Here is a 23006-nt window from a genome sequence, read left to right as displayed (position 1 = left end):
TTTGATTTTATATAATTTTATACATAAAATTTTGATTTGATTTAATTCTTGTAAATTATTAATACAATTATTGATATAATATCATTTTATGTTTATATATAGTATACATAAATAATTATAGTTATCCACTATAAAAATAAATTGATGTATTTATTTCTTTAAATGTGGATGATTAAATCAAAATTTAAATTTTAAGTATATATTTGAACTAAAATTAGAGTTTTATAGGTACAATTGTACCAAATTAAAATTCATGTATACAATTGCACATTAAATTAAAGTTAATGTATAATTTTAATATTTATCGCTAATATTATAAATATCGTGTTATTAAACTCTAACATTAAAAACTATTCACAATGAGGAAACTTTAACACTTGTATTTAGTATGATGAAAAATATTCACTTTTATAATAATTTAATTGGTGAGAGAGATACAAGTAAAAAGAAAAAACATGAATTTTATAGGGATTACTTAAGTTTTTATAGGAAAACTTTTAGATCATTTAAAAAACATTACAGAGAATTATTTGAGGTTTTATAAAAAAATTACCTTCTTAATTTTTTATTTTTAGAATTGATTTTAGTTTTCTCTGTAAAAAGAAAAACCTGAGGTTTAAACAATGATTACTTATCTTTTAATTTTTTTATATTTTTAGTTTTTCCCGAGAAAAAAACCTAAATTATTTTGGGAAAAAATTTTACGTTTTTACAAAGAATTAAATTGTAGGAAAAAAATTGAATTTCATCTCCACACAAATGAATAACTCAAATTTTCATAAAATCATTTTTTTAAAAATAAATGAGTTATTAAAATAAAAAATAATTAAAATTGGGTGACTAAAATAAATATACAATAATATTAAAGAATTGAATAAATGTAAAATTTTATTAAAGTTAGAGTGATTAGAATGCAAGCATTACAATATCAAATTTATAATTTTTATTTTTATTTATCAAAATAAAATTTATAAATGTTGGATGAGATTAAAAGAAAACATACGACAAAAAAGGTAAAGGCACGGATGAAAGTATCAAACCGGTCATTTAAAATAAAAAACGAAAGACAATTAGAAGGGTGTAAATTAGAAGGGCATTTAAGTAAAATTGTTGAGAGCTTAGATGATATTCAGTTATTCACGGGGATTTGTCAGCTAAAAAGTTAACGTGCTTTTCCAATATTATATCTTTTAAAAAACCTAAGAAAATTTTGGAAAAGCAAACAATTATTTTCCTATCAATCAAACTATCAGACTTGAAAATAAAGTGACCATTTATTTAATAATATAATTACAAGTTCGACATGTCAGCCTCTATAATTTTTAGGGTAAATTCTCTAGTAGGTCACTCAACTTTTAAGATGTTTTTATTTTAATCATTTAACCGTTAAATCTTTAACCACGGTTGACCGTATGAGGTTGAGTATATCATAGCTGACCGCAGGTTGGATAATATCCACTTGGCCTGTTGAAACCTCACCCTATGTCAACAGTGAAGTCTTGCTCGTCAAGGAAGTAGAAATTAAACTGTGTAGATAGAGGTGAAGGTTACAAAATGACCAATTTATCAAACCTCGTAGTGGAACCTTGTTTTTGTGGAATATGTACCCTGGCCATGCATCATGAACACATAAAGGGCAAGGCATCTAGTCAAATAGGAAGAATTCTACAAACACTAAAATCCTCGTTGGACGGAAAAAGGAAGGCGAAAGCCTATCTATAACTAGAGACTGCCAACCCAAACTTTGATCAACAATAGGCCACCACATCATGTTTATGCTTTTTTTTTTTTGTCACTAAAAAAATCATTTTTTTAATGTATTAATCGGAGTAAAAAAATGGATTAAAGTGAAAGAAGTTGTAGAAATTAAAATAATGTATTTAAAAATAATATCAAATTGAACTTGTTTTTGTATTGTCGAAAATTCTAAAATTTTGTATTTTTAATATTCAAATTTTAAATTTCAAAACATCAAAATCAATTAAATAATTTGTTGATTTTTTATCCCTTGGTAATATTAATTGATTTGTTATCGTAATATTAAAATTAATTAAATTAATATTCTTCTAAATTTTAAATTTTTATTTTATGTTTTCAAATTATTCTTAATAAAATTAACTCGATAACTCATATTTAATAGTTGTCTGCAAAATAAAAAATTTATTATTGAATCTTGAATCCTCCATGGTAATTTAAAAGTAAGGAAAATCATTTCAATTAATTAAATTAATTGTTTGTTCTTCATTTCAAGAAAGACGTGATGAAAAAATTTGGGTTTTGTTTGGTATAAAAGATAAAACTAATCTATCTAATTAGTTGTAAGGTTTTTATTTACTTTTAGCTTAGTATAAAAGACTCGATATCATAAAATTAAAATAAATTTAGGTTTCATAGACAATTATTAAAAATGAGTTTATTTTAAATTTGAAACATAAAATAAATTTTCAAAGATTAAATTAATTGATTTTAATATTATAGTAATAAATCGTTTGACACTATTAAGGGATAAAATATTTTTAATAATTTATTTAATTGATTTTAATGTTTTAAAATTTAAATTTCAATATTAAAAAATATATTGAGAACTCAGTAAAATTAAATACAATTTGACAAAAATTTAAAGCATTAATTTAGCATTTTCACTTTAATTCCAATCAATACTTTAAAAGAGGATTTTTTTTACTAAAATAAAATTGTGAACATAATGTGACTTATACAGTTAAGTGACCAACTAAACAATTTACTCTAATTTTAATCCAACAGTACCTATTAACATATGCAATATTTTGCCAATTAAAATTTATTTCAATTGACATTGTTACTTTAGCTAAAAACCAAACCCACTAATTCAAGCATGTTTAACCATACATATTCAAATTTAGCATTACACATTTAAATTTGTTGTAAATTTGATTATCTCTTTTTTAGTTAAATTTGTTCATTAACTTTAAAAGAAAAAATCGAATTTGACTATTAACCCTTTAAAAAAGTTGAATTGTTGTTTTTAATATAAAAATAATTAAAATATTAAATTTTAAGCATTGTAGCCCACGTGACAATTCACATGTATTTGATGTTATTTTTTAAATTTTAAATTTTGTAATTTTTTAAAAATTTTAAATTATTTATTAATGTGATGATAAAAATGCCATGTCAATATAAAGTATAAATAGATGAAACTTGAGTTGCCATGCCAACATTGTTAAAAATTTAACCTTTATTCTTTTTCTTACCTAAATTTGGTTATCAACTTTTTAAATGTAGTCAAAACATTTTTATAAATGGAAATATTGACTAAAACATTATTTTTTTACGATTTTGGCAATGCAACCCGTGTAGTAATCCACATGTATTTTATTTTGACATGATACTATTTGTCTTATATGTCATATTAACGAATAATTTAAAATATTTAAAAATATAAAACTTTAAATTTTAAAAATTGCCTTTAAGTGTATGTGGATTGATATGCGGACTTTCATGCTTAAAATTTTAACGTTTAAATTAATATTTTCATTAAAAATAATAATTCAACTTTTATTAAAAATATTAATGATCAAATTCAATTATTTTTAAAAGATTGAGTGCCAATTTTAATAAAAAATAAAAAAATTTAACAAAAGATATAAATATTGAATTGTAAATTTAATATGTGAAAATTTAATATCATTACCAAGTTAAACTAATTCCTTAATTAATAAAAGCTCGAATCATCAACCAAGTAAAAGTAAAGATATTATATTCTAAATTTGATAATATTATATTTATAATTCATTGAAAATTTAAATTTAGAATCGAATCTTTATAAGAAGAATTATAATTTGATCTTAACATAAAATTAACACCATTAACGATTTCAACTAATTCCTTACTCTAACAAACGTTTGAGGGTTGGAAACAACCAAATTAAAGGAAAAATATTTTAAATGTCAGCGAAAATATAACAACTAAAATAAAAATTTGACCAATAAGTTGATATATATATATATATATATATGAATAAACTATTACATTAGTCATTGAGTATAGGTTTGTTTTAGTTACTTAATTAAAATAGTTATAAATTAGTCATCATATTATTTAAAAAATTTATTTAAGTTATCAAGCTGTTAAAATCGATAATATATAGTTTTTTAATTATCTTTGTATGCACCAATTGAAAGCTTTATTTTTATTCTTTTTACAATTTAATTTTTTATAAAATAAATTTAGAGTTTAGATATCATGAATCTATGAATAAAAATTTAAACAAATTTTTCTTCTATCCCTAATATTAATCATCAAATCAATTTAAAACTCGCTGACAAAACTTAAAAACTTAACAATTTAATCACTTAAAATGTAAACTTTTGAATAGATAAGTGAGCAAATAGAAGAATGGATTATTTAGGTATAAATATAGATGGGATATCACACGTGACATTGTCACGCCATTAACATCCGCTCTCACGTGCCCCCTCAGTTTGGATTTTGCGCGAAATCTCCAAACTTCACCTGCATCTGAGAGAAAAGCCGAAAGCCCCAATTTGACGCTTCAATCGAAATCAGATCCCTAAAAACAAACCGATCCGATTTTTTTTAACTAGAATTTTGGAAAAATAACAACATCGAATTCCTTCTTTTTGTCTGGAATTCTGAAATTCTTGCGAAGAGATGACGGAGGACGGTGGCGCTAGGGTTTCTTCCGATGATCCGACTGTAAGCAATGATGCTTCACAGACTAGACAAAGGTACCGAATTTCTTTTTGTTTTATCGTAAATTTCAATCCTTAAACCCTAATTTCCCCATGCACTTAATTTCTTTGGATGACCGCGCTGTAACCAACAGTGATTCACAGCCTCGACAAAGTTATCGAGTTTCTTTTTTCTTTTTTCTTTTCTCCTTAATTTCTATTCTTAAACCCAAATTTCCACATTTTCTTAATTTCTAAATTTAAAGAGTTAATTTGTGGAATTACTCAAAAGAATCTGTTGAATTTGATAGTAATTCAACTGGTTTATTGGAGGTGAAATAAATCATCTCAAAAGCTGAATTTTTTTAAACACATTTGCATAATCAAGCTAGAAATTTAATGATAATTACAGAGGCGAAAAAACAACAACAACAAAAAAAAATCCAGTCGGAGCGAGTTATTGTCAGATGATTATCAAGCATAAGAACAATTACCAAGAATTGGTAAATATTACATCAAAACTATTAACACTAGGTTGTTGCTATGACATGAAACGTTTTCTGGCTGTGATTTTCATTTATAGGGAGGGAAAAGTGTTTCCTTTTAATCTGATTTTGAAAATGTGTTTAGTTTCATTTGTAAGATTACATTTTAGAGCAAGAATTTTGATTGTGAAAATATGTATCATTAAATTTATAGTAATTTTTACTATATCCATCCTTGAAATTTGCATAACTCTCACAAGTACTCGTTTTCAAACAAACTATGGAATATGTAGTTGTTTGATATTTATATACCAGATTAATGCCATGTTTGGTAGTTGCAACTTTTATTAGTTGGGGTATTATGCAGGAAGAAGAGAAAGTGGGATCAACCTGCAGAGGCTTTTGTTTCAGCTGGAATTGCTGTCCCGTTTAGCAACATGGGAACTCTTGCTGGCATGCCACTTCCTGGTGTAGCTCCAGTACCAGGCACCTTTCTCTCAAATATACTTGCCGCTAGTGGTGCAGCTGTTACACCGGTCTTTCAACAGCATGCTGCTCCAGTGGCATCTCAACAAAATCAAGTACGAAAAGTAGATATGGTTTTGCACAAAGAAATTCATTGTTTTCTATGATTATGGCAATAATTTGTCTTGTATTATAAAATGTCATTATTTCTTTGCCATGTCAATGCTTCACTGCTGACAACATTAGTATTTAAAATGATATTTCAAACATTGATAAATTTGGGTAGTCAATGTACCTGACTTTGCAACAGCTTTTGGCTTTAGGTGATTTTTTTTACGTGATATTTCAAGCATATGGACCAAATATTTGTAAGGACATGTTTTAATTGTTTCTTCCCTTCCTTCTTAATTGCCACTAGTATATTTTTATTGATATTTCTGCTTGGATTGTTTCATATATGGAGTGTTCATCTGATCAAAATGACTGCTGGCTTTTGTATTCGGTCATAGGGTATCCCAAGAACTGTTATATGCAGGGAATTTTTATTTATTTTCTTTTTGATGATTTATTTTGTACATGTCTTTTATTACTTGCATATTTACAAATTTGTTAATTGTATAATTTATTTGTGCATTTTGTTTGTACAATTTTATAGACTAAAATCCAGGATGAATTAGTGATTGCTAGAGAAATTGTAATAAATGATGCGGAATCTTCTATTCGCTACAAGCTCACGAAGCGCCAGACACAGGAAGAGGTAAATCACTTCTTCTTTGTTTAGCAATATGGAAAAAAGGGTTTGTTGTTAAAATAGCGGAACTAGTTCTTTTGTTAAACTTTGATGAGTAAGCTTATCATCTTTCAGATACAAAGGTGCACTGGTGCTGTGGTGATAACTAGGTAAGTTTCTTTAAGTGGGTATCAGAAGCTTTTGATGATTATTTTTCTTTCTTGTTTTTCCTTCTGATTCCTTGAAATGATTGGTGTGCAGGGGCAAGTATCACCCACCAAATGCTCCAGCTGATGGCGAAAAGCCTCTTTATCTTCATATATCTGCTGCTGCTCATGTAAGTCTAATTTTTCGATCTTTACAGACCGTTTGTGGGTTATAGAGTGAAATTTTTTGAAATTCCGTCTTTATGAAAGTTTTAGGATGTATGCTTTCTTATAGTCTCAGCTTGTGGTTGACATAAAAAAAATTTAAAAAGCTAAATAGTTGGTCTATTTAAAGAAAAGTGATTTAAAAGCTTGTTTAATTATCACTGCAGTTAAAAGAGACAGCAGAGCGAATTTTAGCTGTAGATCGTGCAGCTGCCATGGTGGAAGAACTGTTAAAACATGGGCAGAGCTCACAGGCAGGTTCTTCCCCTTTTGTGGAAGCTGTGATGAATGGTGTGAAGGTATGCTTCAACTGCAACTGAATTTGTTGAGCTGTAAGATTTAGATAATCGATTGAATGATAAATGTCTAATCAAACCTGGTTTCTCAGGCATTTAGCACATGTGTATATTTGGGCTTCGATGCAGATCCATCACTGAATGTTGCTGCTCGTATTCGTGGACCCAATGTGAGATTTTTATGTACTTCAATTTTGCATTTTCATTAATCCTTTTAAGGGATTATATACGGCTCTCATATGTTATCATGATGTTTTGTTATGCCTAGTTAATGGTCCTGTTTTTTTTCTATATCAACTTATAAGTATTTGTGACCTATAGCTGCTCGTCTATTCTACAATTAGATTTTAAAATTAGATGGCAATACAATCTTGCATAATTAAACGAAAACCAGCTATCTGGAGTCAAGGATGTGGACTAATTCTCACCTTCCCTGAACAAACCCTTCATCTATTCTCTTATTAATGTGCATGCATCTGGTATTTGTGTCTTGTAGCGATTTACTTGATTGAGTATTCTGTTTAATCAGTTGTTATTTGAAGTTTTTGTTTAATATGTTAAAGATGAGAGATTCTAATGTTTGAAGCTCTCTCTGACATCTCCATGCAATTGGGAGAGCATGTTTTTTTGTTGCTGGTGGTTCGGTTTTGTACTTGCAGGACCAGTATATAAATCACATTATGAATGAAACAGGAGCAACTGTCATGCTACGTGGATGTGGTTCCGGAAACCTTGAGAGCCATCAGGGTGAAGGTACTTTTATGCAGTGTAAAATGCAACCTCTTTTTCTTTTACTATTTCTTTATAATTTTAGGTAAACCAAAGTATTTATGCTAATGTTATTTTTAAATTATTATAGTCTATCTTTTGTTGTTGTCGTTGCAGAAGCACAACAACCACTGCACTTATTCTTGTCAAGTAACAATCCTAAAAGTCTTGATGATGCCAAGCGTTTGGCAGAGAATCTTCTGGACACTATCAGCGTAGAGTTCGGTGCATCCAGGTAAACAGGTTTTTATTTTGTTGAGGGGTTTGATGGTAATTGTATAATCTCATTGTTGTCATTTTGGATTGGTGTAACCTGTTTCTTTCCATCCATTTTAGGATTTCATCAAGTAAGGTTTATGGTGCAGTTCCACCTCCACAGCAGTTGTTGACTGGAGTTGAATGTTCCGCAACAGGACGCAATCTGAATGCTAGTTCAGCTGCTGGTTTGGCATCAATGCCAGTTGCTACTCCAGCTCCACCTGTTGCAGTCCCTGTGGTTACTACTGGCTATTCTCAAGCGATGGCTGTGGGGATGCCTAATTCTGGGCCAACCCAGGCAAATTCAGTTGGTTATCCACAGCCTTTGGTGAGCAGAGGGACAAGCTATATTGGATATGGCGGGATATACCCCCAAGCAACACCATTGCAACAGGTAGCATTAGCTCTTAAACAATCATCTCCAATCTCCTCTACTGTTGTACCTGCAACGTCTGTAGCAAGTGCAGTTGTTCCTACAACATCAGCTACGAGTACAGTAACCAAATCAAGTGTTAGCTCTACTTTACATTCTGAGAAAGAGCGACGGCCTCCACAAAGGCGGAAGTTCCAGGAGTTACCAGCTGGTTCAAAGGGATCGGCAAGACTCAACCAGGTATCTGTGAATTTTCCTGCTAGTTTCTTTCTCAATCGAAGCTGTAAGGTATACAAATTTATATATTTTGAGTGCCATAATGGCCAAAGATGAAGTCCAACTCCATTCTGGCATTTTGGTTTTTAACCGTGTACAAGTTGTGGTTCATGGCAGTTTAGTGTATGCATAATATTATCCTAGGCCAAAGAGCATTACCTCTCTCTAATCTCACCGATTTTTGGGTAGGGGGTACGGCTCTGGAATTTGGGTTTGTCTACTAAGAAAAATGGCTTTTATTTAATGTTGACTATCATTCCTCAAAAGGGAATGTTGACTATGAGTAATTTAAGACCATCTTGTGAGGAAGATAGTCTGGCCCATGCTAGAGTGCCTATCTCTACTTGGTAAGTGTTAATGCAATTAGGATGATGATACATAAGTTTGAACTGGCTTTGACTCATTTTCAAAGTTAGAGAAACTTTTATCTTAGAGAAAATGGCATTTTAATTAACTTTATATTTCATTTAAAGTAATATTTATTATTAGCCCATGGGTGGAAGCTTTTTATTTAGAAAAGCAGAAGTATATTTGTGAATGGAGGCATTTCCAAGTAATTGAGTTACAGTGGCCATGTTATGGTCCGTAATTCCATGTGGTAGAAATTGAATCTTGACTACTGCCATAGTTCATATGGCGGGGGATGTAAAGGACAATGATTCCATCTTGCTAATTCTTGAACTTAACTTTTAACTATCTCAATCCCGAATGACCTATGCTTGGTAGTTCCCAAGTCAATCAGGTTTGTCTGCATGTGTGGCCATGCATTTGCAATCCTTTATTCTGCTGAATCATGCTGGTACTTGTGCCCCTAATTTTTATGCATCCACCTCCATCTCCAGTTTCACCCTCTTAAATATGGAAAGAAACATTATATAAAAGGGGAAATCTTTGCAAGTTAATGTGATTACCTGTCTTACTTTGCATTTATGGTATTGGATTTATGATTATACTTTCTGCTGACTTTCTCTACTTATCTTCCAGGTATTTTCTCTGACCTTCTAAGAAGCTAATAGGCTGATACCAGACCTCTGTTAGGGCCATTGGTTTGTATGTTTCACAGGGTTTTCAGTTTCAGAGGAGCAATTTGATGAGTTTTTTTCTGCTTCAAAACCATGATCAAGGACCGTTCAAGATTTTTTACTCTTTGATGGGTTTATATAGCCTTCTATCATGAACTTCGCATTTCTAGTGTCCTGTCTTACATGGCTAGCGTTATAGAATATGCAGCTGAAGTTTCATTTAAAGGCTCTTTGGTGTCAATACGGTGTGCATATTTTTGTTAAGGATAACTTAGAAGCTGAAATAACTACTGAAAATGCATGAATAGATTTATTAAGTGCATAAGCTGACCATAAATTTTGTGGCACTGCAACTGTTATTTGTTAAAAGTGACACTATATGACATCTGGCATTTTTTTTAAATTTTTGCATCTTGCCACAAGCTACCGTAGTTTTTGAATAAGAAAATTTCAAGGCTTGTTGGCTAATAGGATTCTAGCATCTGTTCGCTGAAGACATCAAGGGTCACATTAACTAACTAAATAATGGCCTTTCACTAATTCCATGTCGTTTTGTCTTCTGACACAGGACCTTTTTAAAGATTCTGTTGTACCCTTGAGATCTTAACATTATTCTTTTTCCAGATGTTTCTCATTAACTATTATATTACTTCTATTAAGAAATTAGGCTTGGATTGTTTCTGTGTAATTCTTTTCAGGAATCTGAATCTTTAAATCCAAACAAGCCATTGGGAGATGTAGGTGTGAAAAATGTATCAAATATGCCTGCTCCAAAGAAGCTGATTCATCCTTCATCTAATGGAATGCCACCACCACCACCAAAATCCTTGCCGCCTCCACCTCCAAAAACCATGCAGACTCTGCCACCTCCGCCTTCAAAAACCATGCTGCCTCCACCGCCTCCACCCAAGTTCACATCCTCAACATCACCTAGGAAATTGCATGACAAGATCAAAGTTACCAGTAAAGCTAAACTTGACGCTGTCCCTGGTAGGATTGATTCCTAAACTGACTATTTTAAAGGTTTCTGATTCTGAATTTGCTTCCCTGTGATGACCAATACTTAGATATGAAGTAAAATCTAGTCAATGATATATTGAATTGTGAACTTTATTGTACTTATCTACATTGTTTGGTTTTTTCAGACACCTTGATGCAGTTAATGTCATATGGGGACGAAGATGATGATTCCGAGGAGAGCAGTGATGAATCACTAAATAATAAGAAGAGTGCGGATGCAGTTCGAAAACCATTCTGGGCTTTATGACTCTTCATTCTGATGGCTTCTGTCAAGCGGGTATCAAGGCCATGTTTTGCTTTGATTCTTTTGTGATTGCAACATGACAAGTACTTATTGAGTGCAGACAAGTTGAAGTAACTCCAAATTATCACAGTGAGACTACTTGCATTGCAGCATTTAGAGGTTTAAAATCTGATAGAATTTGGGTTGTATATTGGTTGTAATTTGTCACTAGTCTAGACTATTAGTTTCCGTTAGTGTCTTGGTGAAATTGGAAAATCTTTAGATAGTCATATTCTGTTATGAGGCTGTTAATGGAACATGAAATTTTAACCCTGTAATTTTATTTTTGATGGTAATGGAAATCTCCATTCATTTTGGTGTGTCAAAAGTTTAATGGTAACATTTCTAGTTTGACCATCATCTCTCTTTATTCTCTCAAAAGCAACTCACAAGAGAAAACTATCTATCATAAAGTCCAGTATTTTGCATTTTCTTTTTCCTGTCAGTCTGAGTTTATTGTTTCAAAATTTTAGATATATGTATTAAATTTATTTTATCATATTTATAATATTGTTTTCTTATATGTCAAATGGACTATGTTCGAGTAAAAAAATTTCTGGTCAGATTTTGGACCCATTTTTACTGGGAGAAATGTCAAAGTCATGTGGGGAGAAACATAATAATTCTATTTTTCAAAACTTATGCTGCTATTAGTCGAAAAGTCTTGAGTGAAATTCCAAAGGCTAAGTTGAGATACACTTCCTTGACAATTTGACCAAAAATGGATTCCTAAAGTTGTTATCAGATTTGGGATGAAAAATGTGCAGTGAAAATTTGTGTTTAAAGTATCTGACATTGTCGTGAAAAAGTAGAGTGAGAAATTGAAATGTTAATGCACTTTTTGTCTCAGCCACAACACAAACTGACTGAGATTCGGACTTCACCCCTAATTCGTTAAACATATTAAGATTTTATTAGTAATAATTAATAGCAACACAAATGAGTTTTGGTTTAGTGATATGGTTTTTTAATATATAAATTAAAAGAGAATGGGAACATTTTCTTCTTTTCCTTTACTAAATTATTTATAAATAAATCTAGAATTTAAGATAATATAAGGGCAAATGAGGCCAAAATAGCCGAAATGGTAAATTCCAAACTTTATTTTAAATCTCAACGGCTAGTTGGGGCCCCCAAAATTAGAACGTTACAATCCCTCCAAACATTCCATTTCATTTATAAATATAAATAAATTCACACCACAATTCAATTCAATATATCCATTTCTTCAACCCCACTTAAAATTTAAGGCTTTTTTTCTTTTTTCTTTTTAATTGATCTCAATAGTTCAGAGCAATATCTACCCGTATCAATGGCGGAGCAAGCGGTGCAAAAGCCACTTAACAGTTCATCTGAGTCTGAAAATGGTGGAATATTGGAGAAAACCCCACCACTCCAGGACCAGAAAATTGATGAGAATATTCAAGAAGATTCAGGCAAAGATTTGAAAAAAGCATGCACCCCTGATAGGCTTAAAGTCCCCAAGGCATTCAAGTTCCCTGAAAGGTAAGTAACTCCAACATATCTTTTATTTTGGTTTAAAATTATGATCTGTTTCATGAATTTCCCTTTTTTCGTGGTTGGTTTCAGGTATAGAAGTCCAACCGATTCTATGATGTCCCCTGTTACAAAAGGTCTTCTTGCAAGAAACAGGAAAGCTGGAGGTTCACTCTTACCACCTAGTATAAATCAAACTAAGGTAATTTTCGAACTCAATCTTGTAATCTGTTATTGAGATGAGAAATTTATAATCCTAATTCAATCTATGAAGTTTATATTGATTTATCATTTGCATATTTTTATTCTAATTTTTCAAACTATTTACTGTGTTCTTCGATGTATGCAGATCCATGAATTGCGTGTTCAAGATGTTGGTCTTTCTCACAACTGAACAAGCTAAAACCAGATGGATTTGTCTGAAATGAAATGGTGTTAATGTCAATATAAATTACAAGCAAAAAGAATGCTGTTTATGGGATGTAATCTCTTTTTTTTTTTTTGGATGCGAAATCTTGTTCTAATAATAACATATTTTTGGTAGCTGATTAATCATAATGTTCAAGTGCTTCATGGGAGAGTGAGTAAAGTGATGTTTTTTACAAAAGAAAAAATGAGCTCTTATATTCTGTTCTCAAAAGAAAAAAAAGAAGAAGAAGAAACTGTTTTTCAACCATTTTATCTGGAAAAGTTAACCAAACAAAACTTTAAAAAATATGGTTTGATGATTTGTTGAAGAAAATGGCTCTAACAACTCTCCAGAATAACTTGGTTAAAACCAATGACCCCGATATCTTCTCTCTGCCTTCCATTGTTAGCTTTATAATAACTCCCCCCCGCCCCCAGACTCTTTAGACATATCATTTTTGTTTATGCCCCCTCCCCCATTGATGATCTCATCTTACTTTTCCCTATATTCTTTCCTCTCATCATGAAGTTTCCATCTTCCACTTCTCTAAGCAAAAATAGGTGATCAGATTGAATATACCAACTAAGTTATCATAGAGTTGAAGCTATGGGTAATGGAAGCCGCATGAAATCAACAGATATTCAAGTTAAACCTCTTTCAAGGCATGAAAGTTCAGCCTCCTCTTCTTCATCATCTTCTTATTCTCAGAACCTTGAAAAATCCCAACTCAACCAGTCATCAAGAGCTACTGAGCAGACCCCAGGTAATGGAATGGATGCACAACAAACTCCAGCAGTGTACGTACCAGATCGGATACCCTCGTCCATTTTCAGTAGCAAACCTGCAACACCAACGGACTGGAGCAATGCTTCAAACGAATCGTTATTCAGCATTCATGTTGGGAATAACAGCTTCTCGACGGACCAATTCCTTACGCTGTATAAATCTGGTGAATTAACAAAGTTGGATGAGCAGATTATTGCCCAAGGTGGCGTCTTGCCTTCACTGAAAGAACTAGATGACATGGCGGAAAGGGAAGATGAAAATATAGGCAAGAAAGAAATGCCAACGACAGGGATCAGAACCAAACAAGTTGCACAGGATAATGGCTACAAATATGGCAGTGGAAACCAAACCCATGAACCGAAATTCCCAGCAGAGGCCCATAATTCACCTACAAGTAGCGTGTCTGGTCGGTCTGATGAGAGCACTCTTTCCTTTGCATTCCCTGTGTAAGAAACTATACTTGCAACACTTGATTATGATTCATCTATTTTATGGAAAGCATGGAACTGAACTTGTTAAGCTGTTAATTAATTACAGGTTGAATGGGACGGATGGTGGAAGACTGAGTTCAGTAAATAGCTACCAAAACAACCGAGGATTCAAGATACAGTCAGTAAAGCAACAGCAGCAGCAAGTTCAAGAGCAACAGCAAGAGCCGAAGCAATATGCTGAAGAAGTGAAACCAAAAGCTCAGGGTACTCCCCAAAATGCTTCCGGTCGAAGCTGGTTTGCCTGGTTCCATTGCTGCCGATATCCTTGATTTTACATTAAAACAATCTGACCTGCCCTATCTGCTCATCTAATCATTTCCCAGGGAAGGGAAACATCCATTGCCTGCCCTCTAGTTAACTAGAATGTTATATTAGATGGTTTCTAGTATTGTATTAAAAGAGAAAAGTATGTATTGGGAGAAAGATAGTTTGAATTATCAATGTACAGATATTTATCTTACATAAATATATTTTATGTGTTGGTAATGCAAAGTTAAACATTGGTTGAGAAAAGACACTGAAGAGGATTTAAATATATAGGATTGTTATTATTTTTAATTGTTGAACACACGCGTTATTGCTTATTGTGTTTGTGTTTATGTTAACACCTATCTACAATACGTATTATGTGTGTTTATTTTTAAAATTTTTGTTTTATTTAAACATATATTTTATAGAGAATCTGACGGATCAACAAAAATTTGATCACTTTCCTTCAGTTGCACTTCTTACAGAATTTTATCATTTTTGCCCCTATTTTTTTACCGTTTTGTCCCTACATTTCTACCGTTTCACTTCTTACAGAATTTTATCCTTTTTGCCCTTTGGAAAAAACAATATAAACAACAAATCCTCATTCTCATTTTATACAACAAAAAGAGAAATCATTCTTTGCTTGCTTTCCTTTAGTCATTTTTCGATCAAGTGTCCAATTTTTTTAAGAATAACAATTTCAATCGTTGTTCCACCTTCTTTATTCAGATGTATGAATATAAAGGTACCATGTTAATCTTAGAGTACGACGATCAAAGTGAATTTATTTTTAAGATGATGGTTCTTTCACGGCATAATGATTATTTTATTATTTATTTACGTTCAATTTATTTTTTCAGTCAATACTAACGAGTTTATTTTGCAATGTACAATTTGGATCTACCTAAATTCCAATTTTCCATTTTGTTTTTGATGATTTACATTTTCTTTGTTTATACTGTATAATTTCAATTTTATTTTCTGCAAAATATGCTCCCAAAAAGAACCCCTACATCTTCCTGTAACATGCTTCTAAATAAAATGGTTAACAAATTTTATTTTATTTTGCGACAATAACTACATATTATAGTTGTTATTTGTGGTTTTGATTTTCTTTCTCACCGATTTTCACTCTTATTGACCCAAATAATAGTATAAGGTTTAAATCTATCAGTCTTTTAAAAAACATTTTTTTAACTTAATGTCACAGAATAGATATGGGAGCGAACTCTTGGTATTGCTCGACTTAAATTGGACGATATGTTTGTAGCAAGTATGAATCTCAAAATGCCGAGTCATAAAAGGCAGCAATATGGGGGTCTTTTTTGCTCGTCAATCGCCTACAAACTCATCATCTTATATATATATATATATTAAATCATTTAAAAAAAAAAAACTTTGATCCACCATTAAAAAGCCAAAGAAATCATTTCAGTCGATGCTTATAAATTAGTACCTTAATAACTACGAATCTTGAAAATTAAAAATTATAAATTCACCGAAATATGGGAGTTTTACTTTTGTAAAACTTTTTAGAAAGAAAAAGAATCACTCGATTTAAAGAAAGGCCTTATGCAGTTAATAATTGTTTTTAACAAAACTAATGAATAGAACATCTCAAAAATAAAGCTAAAATGAAGCAGCCACAGATACTCAGAAGGACTAGATGCAGGGAGTTATGCTTTTATCAAATAATATTTAGCCTCTAGTCACGCTTCCACCAATGCTCAAAAGTTAAGGCCACAAGATTTGTTTCCAAACATAAACAATTATATGTATAGTAATTGGTTTATTTGCCACTACAGTCACTACTAGTGCTTTCCTGTGTTACCTTGACGATAATGATCCTCAGGGTTATGTGGTCTCTCATAAGGATTCACTTTCTCACGCCCTGAGGTATTTGATCGAGGGTACCCATGTGACAAAACCTTGTAATCGATTGCAGCAGCTAGATGCCTTGGACCTCCTCTTAGAGGGTTACCAATATCTTCACATCTGACACCTTTTGGTCCAGTGGTGAGCACCAGAAACAGCACAAGGAAAACCCTACAACATTCACCAAATGATTAGCCAACATAACACCTCCAGACAAAGTAATGCAAGACTCAGGCTTGTATATTTATTTAGACATTGTTTCATCACCATTGTGTTTACTTTTTGCTTTTGAAGCATTTGAACTGCAATCTTAGTGGTTACTGGATGTGTCATCTTTTCGATGTTTTACAAGAGGTGTAAAGCAATGTACAGTTGAAATAAAATAACTTAAGTGTTTTACTGAAGACATCTTGAAGGCTGCAGAACCCAAAACAATGAGATGAGATGAGATGAATGAATTTCTTCTCGGAGAATCCCAGGATGAGGAGATTTAGTCAAACAAATGCAACCTACCAAAGCCCCCCAGTCTTGATGTTTGTATCTCTGCGGATGAGTTGTTTTGTGTCTACATGTACACAAGCGGTGGATTGCTGCATCTTCACCATCTTTGCAAGAGATCAAAGTGGTGAATTGCAAGGAGACCGAAGGTTACTCAAAATTTTCTCTCACTCATGACAGTATTATATTAGGAAAAGCCAAAATTAACAGAGAAAAGGTAAAGTCCATGCTACTGATATTGGTATACGAAGAAAACTCTGAACAGAAAATAAAATTTAAGAAGTTGGCACTGTTTTTTATCAGCAGCATGAGAGAATATGATCAAAATGAGTTCAAGAGCCTTTTTTGGGATCCAAGACACCAATAAACACAAAGATCTTTTGGACTTCCATATATGGTTGGCAGGAGAAGAAAAAAGAAAGGAGAAAGAGCTGGATGAAACAAAACATTTCTTTTACAAGGTTAAAAGAAAAAAGTTCTTCAAAATCAGTTTTACAAGCAACACCGATTTCTGCCATTAATTGTTTCATGTTTTGTCAAGTATTGAGATCAATAGCTTGATATTAGCAAAGTGATTTATCGGGTTGAATTGGAAGAGACTATGTGCAGCTAGGACACAGTATGCTCCTCACCTAGCTAGTTAACTGCTTAACTTTAAACTCAAACATACAAATCATACAAGAATCTTATAAGGGTGGAGCAGACAGGCAATCTCTGATACTATATATGTATATATCAAACAATAAAAAAGGAAATAAGAGAGAGAAAGGAAGTACCATCCTCTGCTTTTCTCTTGCTTTGTTGATTTTGTGTCCGACATCTGAGCTTCTTGAGCAAATTTTAAGGTTTTGCTCTTATAGAAGTTCGAAATGAAGCTGGAAAAGGATCCCATTACCATCTCCTTCATCCTTCTTCCCATGCTAACTACCTTTCCTATGGGAGCCTCCTTGAGTATGTTTAACGGGAACATGATTACTTCTTCCACACACTTCATCAATGGCAACAAGGAAAGCAGTGTAATATCCTGACAAGAAAACAACATTAGAATCAAAATTACTAATACCATATATATATACGTAAGTTAACCCAAATGAAAAGTAATTTAATTTGGTTAAAATTTATTAGGTAAATTTTCTAGTATCCCATAGCCAGCTTGAACTCCAACATCTGTAGATTTCAAGTACACTTCCACATCTAATTTTGTTCGTGATTTATTATTGATGATTTCACATATCCTAGTTTATGGTTTATTAAATTTTATTTCAGATTTATTTTACACAAACCGACGAACGACAAAATCAACCATAATCAACACCCAAACGAGAATTGATTACATACCTGTTTCGCCAAGAGCCTACTTTCCTCCCATGAATTCTTGAAAACTGCTTGCTCTGAAATCACTTCCATGGATTTAGGTACGGCGTCGTCGTTTCCGCAAATAAAAATTACATTATACCCTCGCAAAAGAAAACAATGCTACTGTGAGAAAAACGTTGCTTTTTTTTTTTCTGTTTGAGGGGGGGGGGGGGAGGAGGAGTTGGGGAAGGAGGAGGGAGGTGTTAGATTGCTGACAGACTTGAAACCATTGATCTAACGTTGTGTTTGAATAAAAAAACTATGGAGGAGGATAGATTAAATTAATGGGTTGTCCAAGAGGCTTACTTTTCTACTTCCTTGAAATCTCTTTAATGAACTTTCTCATTGAAATTGTCATATGTTGGAATCTGACCCGCCTTATGTAATATCCATTTCATTGTTTGGGTTTTGTTGTGATGAATTGGTGAAAGCCCAATACAGCCCACAAAGGATTTGGTGAAAGTTTTTTGTTGTGATGAACATTCAAACTTCTCATTTAAATTTGTTTTTTAAATTTAGTCAATTGTGTAAAAACACATACATCAAAAATAGTAAATACTTTTAACTTCATTTATATACTTTCTTCCTCCCATTTTTCTTTCATCTCCTTCTAGGATTTCAAGAAAATTCACTGGCCAACCATCATATGTCATTTTAAAGTTATAGATAGGTTTTGAGAAAATTTTAATTAGATATATGTTAGAGTTTTGAATTTTAATTTAAATTAATTAAAATAAACATTACAAAGGAACCCTTGAGCTTTTGAGGTTGAACTGGTTGTTCAATAATAGTAGAAATATCCTTTAAAATTTTAAATTTAAATTTATTGTGTAATTGTATAATGAAACACCGATTGTGATTCAAATGTATACTTAAAATTTTAATTTTGTATTAATCATAAATATTTAAAGAAATAAATACATCAATTTATTTTTATATTGAATAAGTATAATTATTTATATATGCAATATATAAACATAAAATAATATTATATCCATAATCATGTTGCTAATTTATAAAAATTAAATCAAATCAAAAGTTGATATATAATGTTACAATATATAATCACTGCAGGTATTAAAATAATTGTGAATTCAATAATTAAATTTTGGTGACAAAATGTTGATTATATTAGAAAATGAATGGTAATTACATTTTCCGTAAGTGTGAAGGGAAGCTCCCAACTCTTACAGTATATAAATTTCTCTAATTCAACCAGCCTTTCATCAAAAGTTAAAATCCAAAAGTAAAAAATCACTTTCTTAAGGACGTAAATGGTCAGAATGTGGAGAAAATCTATTTTGCATTTTCCCTTCTATTTTGTATACTTCACCTTCTGGTAAAAGAATTCCATTCTTGATTTAAAGATATTTCCCATTCCATTATAGGCTAGTTTAACAATGCTTTTGAAAAGTGTAGTGGAAAAATATTTTTGAAAAGTTCAGTTAAAATTTGAGTGTTTAGTATTACCATCAAAAATACTTTTGTGAAATAAAATGTCCATTTTAATGATGTTATTATCAAGTAACAAATATGCATTTAAATAATATTTAAATTAGTTAATATTATTATATTTTAGTAAGAATATAAAAAATTATTATAACTTGTTGTTAATGTTTTAATATATGAAATATAAATTTTAAATATTTTTATTTATAAATTTTAATTAAAATATATAAACTATATTTTAAATATTTAAATATAACCATTAAATATTTATAATTAGTATTTTAAAAATATTTTATTTTTAATTAATGATTTAACACATTTATAATTAAGCAAAAAAAAAGGAAAGTACTATGTTATTGAAGGTGTAAAAAAATAATTAAGCACCAAAAGTGCTTTTAGAGATGAAACCTAAAAGTTTTAACTTCTCCTTTTTAGAAGTACTTTTGAGCCAATAATTTCAGCAAAAAACAGCTTGTTTAGCACAACTTTTTTTCCAAAAGAGCTTTTGGAGTCAAAAGTGCTTTTTTTAAGTACTACTAAACATGCCCTATGTTTGCTATCTATTGGGGATCGACTCGTATAAACAACAAGATAGTAAAAATGGAGAAGATCGAACACAAATATTTCACGTGAAAAACCCTCAAAAAAGGAAAAACCATCGGTAAATGTGACTTCCACTTTTCACTAAATAAGTAAACAAACAAGAGTATAATATGGAGAAAATAAATCTAAAGGTACTAAGCGTATAATCCCACATCCCAAAAATAAAGTCATAACTCAAAAACAAAATTCTTTTCATAGTTACCACAAAATTCTCATAAAAACTCATATGCAACTACATCTTGTCACCCTCAAGAAAAACCCTTATTGATTGGCATGTCTAAATCAAGGTTACTAAGGCCCTTTAAATAAGCTAATATTAGAGTTTTAATCATATTAAAATATTCCTGAAGTAGTCAAAGCTCAACTAGAAGTAGTTCTGTTAAGTTGTCCAAAGCGTGTTTGTATAATATTAGGAATCATCATGATGTCATGACATGCCAGCTTTCCTCATTACGACTTCGTCGTCACGTCCATTGCCAAAAACTGTCGCATCGTCCCAACGTCAGGGACCTCCTTGTTCCGACGTCGGGCTTATTTTGGCCCTTTTTCAATTGCTCGTCGATTATCGTCTAAGGTACCTGTAACGTGTCCGATAAATGCAAGGTACACTCCACATTATCTTTCTTTATGAGTTTCTTTTTTTAATTTCACCGGAATATACATTGAAAATTACATTTACAAGAAGTTTACTTCCAACTATAACGGGCTCATTTTTCTTTTCTCAAGTTTCTTCCACTGAATTGTTAGTTCAATTTCTAATTTTTTATATCATTAATTTATACTTCTATTATTAAGATGATATATCATATATATATATATATGGAAAATAGTCTTTCTTGAGAGTTGTTTTTGGGAGATTTTTCACATTCTTTAAAATTTTTGCTTATTTTATGTGGTTATTTTAGGTCTTTAAATTGGTAAATAAAGTTAATTTCTTACCATCAAACTACATTACCTATCTGTTAAATTTTTATTTCATTATTCTCTATATTTTTTATTTATTATACTTGTCATATGTAGAGGTGAGCATGGTGGCCCGACTAGAAGGCTTGCCCGAAATGTGGGATGGTTTGGACAAAAATATAGGTCCAAAAAATGGGCTTGGACAAAAAAATAAGGCTCGGGTAAGACATTTTTTGGCCCTGGGCCCGACCTGAATTCACTGAAGAACAAAAATTTTTGATTTTTTAAAATTATTTTCTTCTTATTTTCTCCCTATTTTGCTACCATTTGACTATTATGTTGCTACTATTTTATTGTTATTGTTTGGATATTGTATAAAACTTATTTTATTATTAATTTTGTTTTTATTTTAGAAACATTTGCTTGTTAAGTTATATCTATCTTAGTGTTATTTAAGTATACATATTTTTGCCAAGAGTGCTCCCCATAGTGTCCTAGAGAGAGTGGTAACTGCCGCAGCTTAGGATAGAGAAGGGTGGTGGAGACAAGAGGGAAAGCAATGAGGAGATATCCTTGCTTGCAGAAGAACTCATCCAATTATCAGTAAAGAGTTCAAGGGTGACGCCAAACGATAAACCGACTCTGATCTGCTTCGTCTGAACAAAAAAATCTTTTAATCCAGAAAGTTTTAGGGCACAAATGAAAAGCATATGGAAAACAAAGAAAAAGTTTGAGATTCAATTAATAGGGCAAAATCTGTTCTCAATTGTTTTTTATCATGAAAAAGATTTGGAGTCGGTCTTGGAAGGAAGACCTTGGTTATTTCGCAAGAATATTATTTTATTTGATCGACTGACCAAATCGATTGCGAGAGATCAGATTTTTCTTATTCATTCACCGTTTTGGATTAAAATTGGTGCGTGTCTACCAGATTGTGATAGGAAGGATTTAATACATGCTATAGGCAGTACTTTTTGGGGTATTCTGAGGTCTGAAATTAATGGAGATATTTGTAGACTTAGAGTTAACCTGGATGTGCAGAAACCTCTCAAGAGAGGGGTTTTTGTTTTAAGTGATAATGGGGTAAAATCGTGGGTTTCCTTTAAGTGTGAGAAATTACCAATTTATTGCTTTGGGTGTGGTAGAATGGGGCATAGTCTCAATAAATGCTTGATGTTAAGTCTTGTAGAGAAAAGTAAAGTCAGTAACGATCCACCATATTCTGTAGCATTGAAAGCTGAATCAAAATTGGCAGGGAAGGAGAGTATAAAATTAAATGGTTTTGCAAATAAGGTGAATAATCAAGCTTCTTACATAGGTTTACTGGCACAAAGAACGACTGATACTGATATGGATACAGATTTTCTAGTTACGCAAGGAGACGCAATAGGTGGAAGGAAATTGGCAAGCTGGTTGAAAGGTTTTTAGGAACAGGAATTGGGTTGCAATAACCTGGAGATTGATGTGGTGAATGATAGCAATATGAAGATGGGCAGATCCCCAACAATACCTAAGAAGTCTAGTTAGAAAAGATTAATTCCAGCAAATCAGTCTGAAATTCAGAGGTGTGACTGATTGGGAGGGAAGAGGAAATTTCTAGAATTGGCTGATGGCAAAAACGATGCAGATGGGTCAGATGGGGATAGAACAAAGCGGTTGAAAGTGGAATAGTTAGTCGTTTAAGAAGAGGTTCAAAGTAGTAAAATGACGACTGTTTCAGTACAAAATGTGATGCCAAGCAAAATAAGATCGGCGACTATCAACAGGACGGCCGACCGGACATAATGAAAAACTTATGCTGGAATGTCCGTGGATTGGGGAGTCCACGGGCGGTACGAAATCTACGACATTTACTTAAGCAGCATAA

The 23006-nt window shown here is 31.8% G+C and overlaps 4 protein-coding genes across 7 annotated transcripts; 3 read left to right on the top strand and 1 right to left on the bottom strand.

Annotated features, from left to right (window-relative positions):
• Positions 1 to 4394: 4394 nt before the first annotated feature.
• On the top strand, positions 4395 to 11348 carry LOC108473612 (protein RIK). 3 transcript variants are annotated; one of them, XM_017775281.2, is made up of 12 exons: positions 4395 to 4730; positions 5526 to 5739; positions 6279 to 6380; positions 6489 to 6523; positions 6615 to 6690; positions 6892 to 7023; positions 7113 to 7190; positions 7680 to 7773; positions 7906 to 8023; positions 8125 to 8659; positions 10416 to 10707; positions 10863 to 11348. In XM_017775281.2, exons 1-12 carry the CDS (start codon positions 4654 to 4656, stop codon positions 10982 to 10984), a joined length of 1875 nt encoding a protein of 624 aa, XP_017630770.1. In that variant the 5' UTR covers positions 4395 to 4653; the 3' UTR covers positions 10985 to 11348. The 3 variants fall into 3 exon arrangements, with proteins under 3 accessions (XP_017630770.1, XP_052877224.1, XP_052877226.1); XM_053021264.1 differs by lacking the exon at positions 10863 to 11348 and having other exon boundaries at positions 9759 to 10559; XM_053021266.1 differs by lacking the exons at positions 10416 to 10707; positions 10863 to 11348 and adding an exon at positions 9680 to 9779 and having other exon boundaries at positions 4396 to 4730.
• An 880-nt stretch (positions 11349 to 12228) lies between these two features.
• On the top strand, positions 12229 to 13075 carry LOC108471260 (uncharacterized). The gene is made up of 3 exons (XM_017772895.2): positions 12229 to 12526; positions 12611 to 12719; positions 12867 to 13075. The coding sequence occupies exons 1-3, from the start codon at positions 12333 to 12335 to the stop codon at positions 12909 to 12911; spliced, it is 348 nt and encodes a 115-aa protein (XP_017628384.1). The 5' UTR covers positions 12229 to 12332; the 3' UTR covers positions 12912 to 13075.
• A 142-nt stretch (positions 13076 to 13217) lies between these two features.
• On the top strand, positions 13218 to 14718 carry LOC108471259 (uncharacterized). Its single transcript, XM_017772894.2, has 2 exons — positions 13218 to 14158; positions 14250 to 14718. Exons 1-2 carry the CDS (start codon positions 13533 to 13535, stop codon positions 14470 to 14472), a joined length of 849 nt encoding a protein of 282 aa, XP_017628383.1. The 5' UTR covers positions 13218 to 13532; the 3' UTR covers positions 14473 to 14718.
• Positions 14719 to 15984: 1266 nt separating this feature from the next.
• Positions 15985 to 18537, bottom strand: LOC108472450 (uncharacterized). 2 transcript variants are annotated; one of them, XM_053022029.1, is made up of 4 exons: positions 18491 to 18507; positions 18167 to 18285; positions 17605 to 17852; positions 15985 to 16501 (listed from the first exon to the last, which is right to left on the bottom strand). In XM_053022029.1, exons 2-4 carry the CDS (start codon positions 18233 to 18235, stop codon positions 16267 to 16269), a joined length of 552 nt encoding a protein of 183 aa, XP_052877989.1. In that variant the 5' UTR covers positions 18236 to 18285; positions 18491 to 18507; the 3' UTR covers positions 15985 to 16266. The 2 variants fall into 2 exon arrangements, with proteins under 2 accessions (XP_052877989.1, XP_017629465.1); XM_017773976.2 differs by having other exon boundaries at positions 18167 to 18537.
• Between the last annotated feature and the right edge of the window lie 4469 nt (positions 18538 to 23006).

Source organism: Gossypium arboreum, chromosome 11, assembly GCF_025698485.1.
Source record: "Gossypium arboreum isolate Shixiya-1 chromosome 11, ASM2569848v2, whole genome shotgun sequence".
Taxonomy (NCBI): domain Eukaryota; kingdom Viridiplantae; phylum Streptophyta; class Magnoliopsida; order Malvales; family Malvaceae; genus Gossypium; species Gossypium arboreum.
Note: the sequence above shows the minus strand (reverse complement) of the source record. Positions and strands in the feature narration are given on the sequence as shown.

Excerpts from the sequence above, each read along its gene's own strand:
- LOC108473612 (XM_017775281.2), top strand. The coding sequence starts at position 4,654 with ATGACGGAGGACGGTGGCGCTAGGGTTTCTTCCGATGATCCGACTGTA. Across the intron at positions 7,191-7,679 it reads CTCGTATTCGTGGACCCAAT|GACCAGTATATAAATCACAT; the intron begins GTGAGATTTTTA and ends TTGTACTTGCAG. Across the intron at positions 7,774-7,905 it reads TGAGAGCCATCAGGGTGAAG|AAGCACAACAACCACTGCAC; the intron begins GTACTTTTATGC and ends TTGTCGTTGCAG.
- LOC108471260 (XM_017772895.2), top strand. The coding sequence starts at position 12,333 with ATGGCGGAGCAAGCGGTGCAAAAGCCACTTAACAGTTCATCTGAGTCT. Across the intron at positions 12,527-12,610 it reads GCATTCAAGTTCCCTGAAAG|GTATAGAAGTCCAACCGATT; the intron begins GTAAGTAACTCC and ends GGTTGGTTTCAG. Across the intron at positions 12,720-12,866 it reads CTAGTATAAATCAAACTAAG|ATCCATGAATTGCGTGTTCA; the intron begins GTAATTTTCGAA and ends CGATGTATGCAG.
- LOC108471259 (XM_017772894.2), top strand. The coding sequence starts at position 13,533 with ATGGGTAATGGAAGCCGCATGAAATCAACAGATATTCAAGTTAAACCT. Across the intron at positions 14,159-14,249 it reads CTTTCCTTTGCATTCCCTGT|GTTGAATGGGACGGATGGTG; the intron begins GTAAGAAACTAT and ends AATTAATTACAG.
- LOC108472450 (XM_017773976.2), bottom strand. The coding sequence starts at position 18,235 with ATGGAAGTGATTTCAGAGCAAGCAGTTTTCAAGAATTCATGGGAGGAA. Across the intron at positions 17,853-18,166 it reads GTAGGCTCTTGGCGAAACAG|GATATTACACTGCTTTCCTT; the intron begins GTATGTAATCAA and ends TTTTCTTGTCAG. Across the intron at positions 16,502-17,604 it reads CAAGAGAAAAGCAGAGGATG|GGTTTTCCTTGTGCTGTTTC; the intron begins GTACTTCCTTTC and ends TGAATGTTGTAG.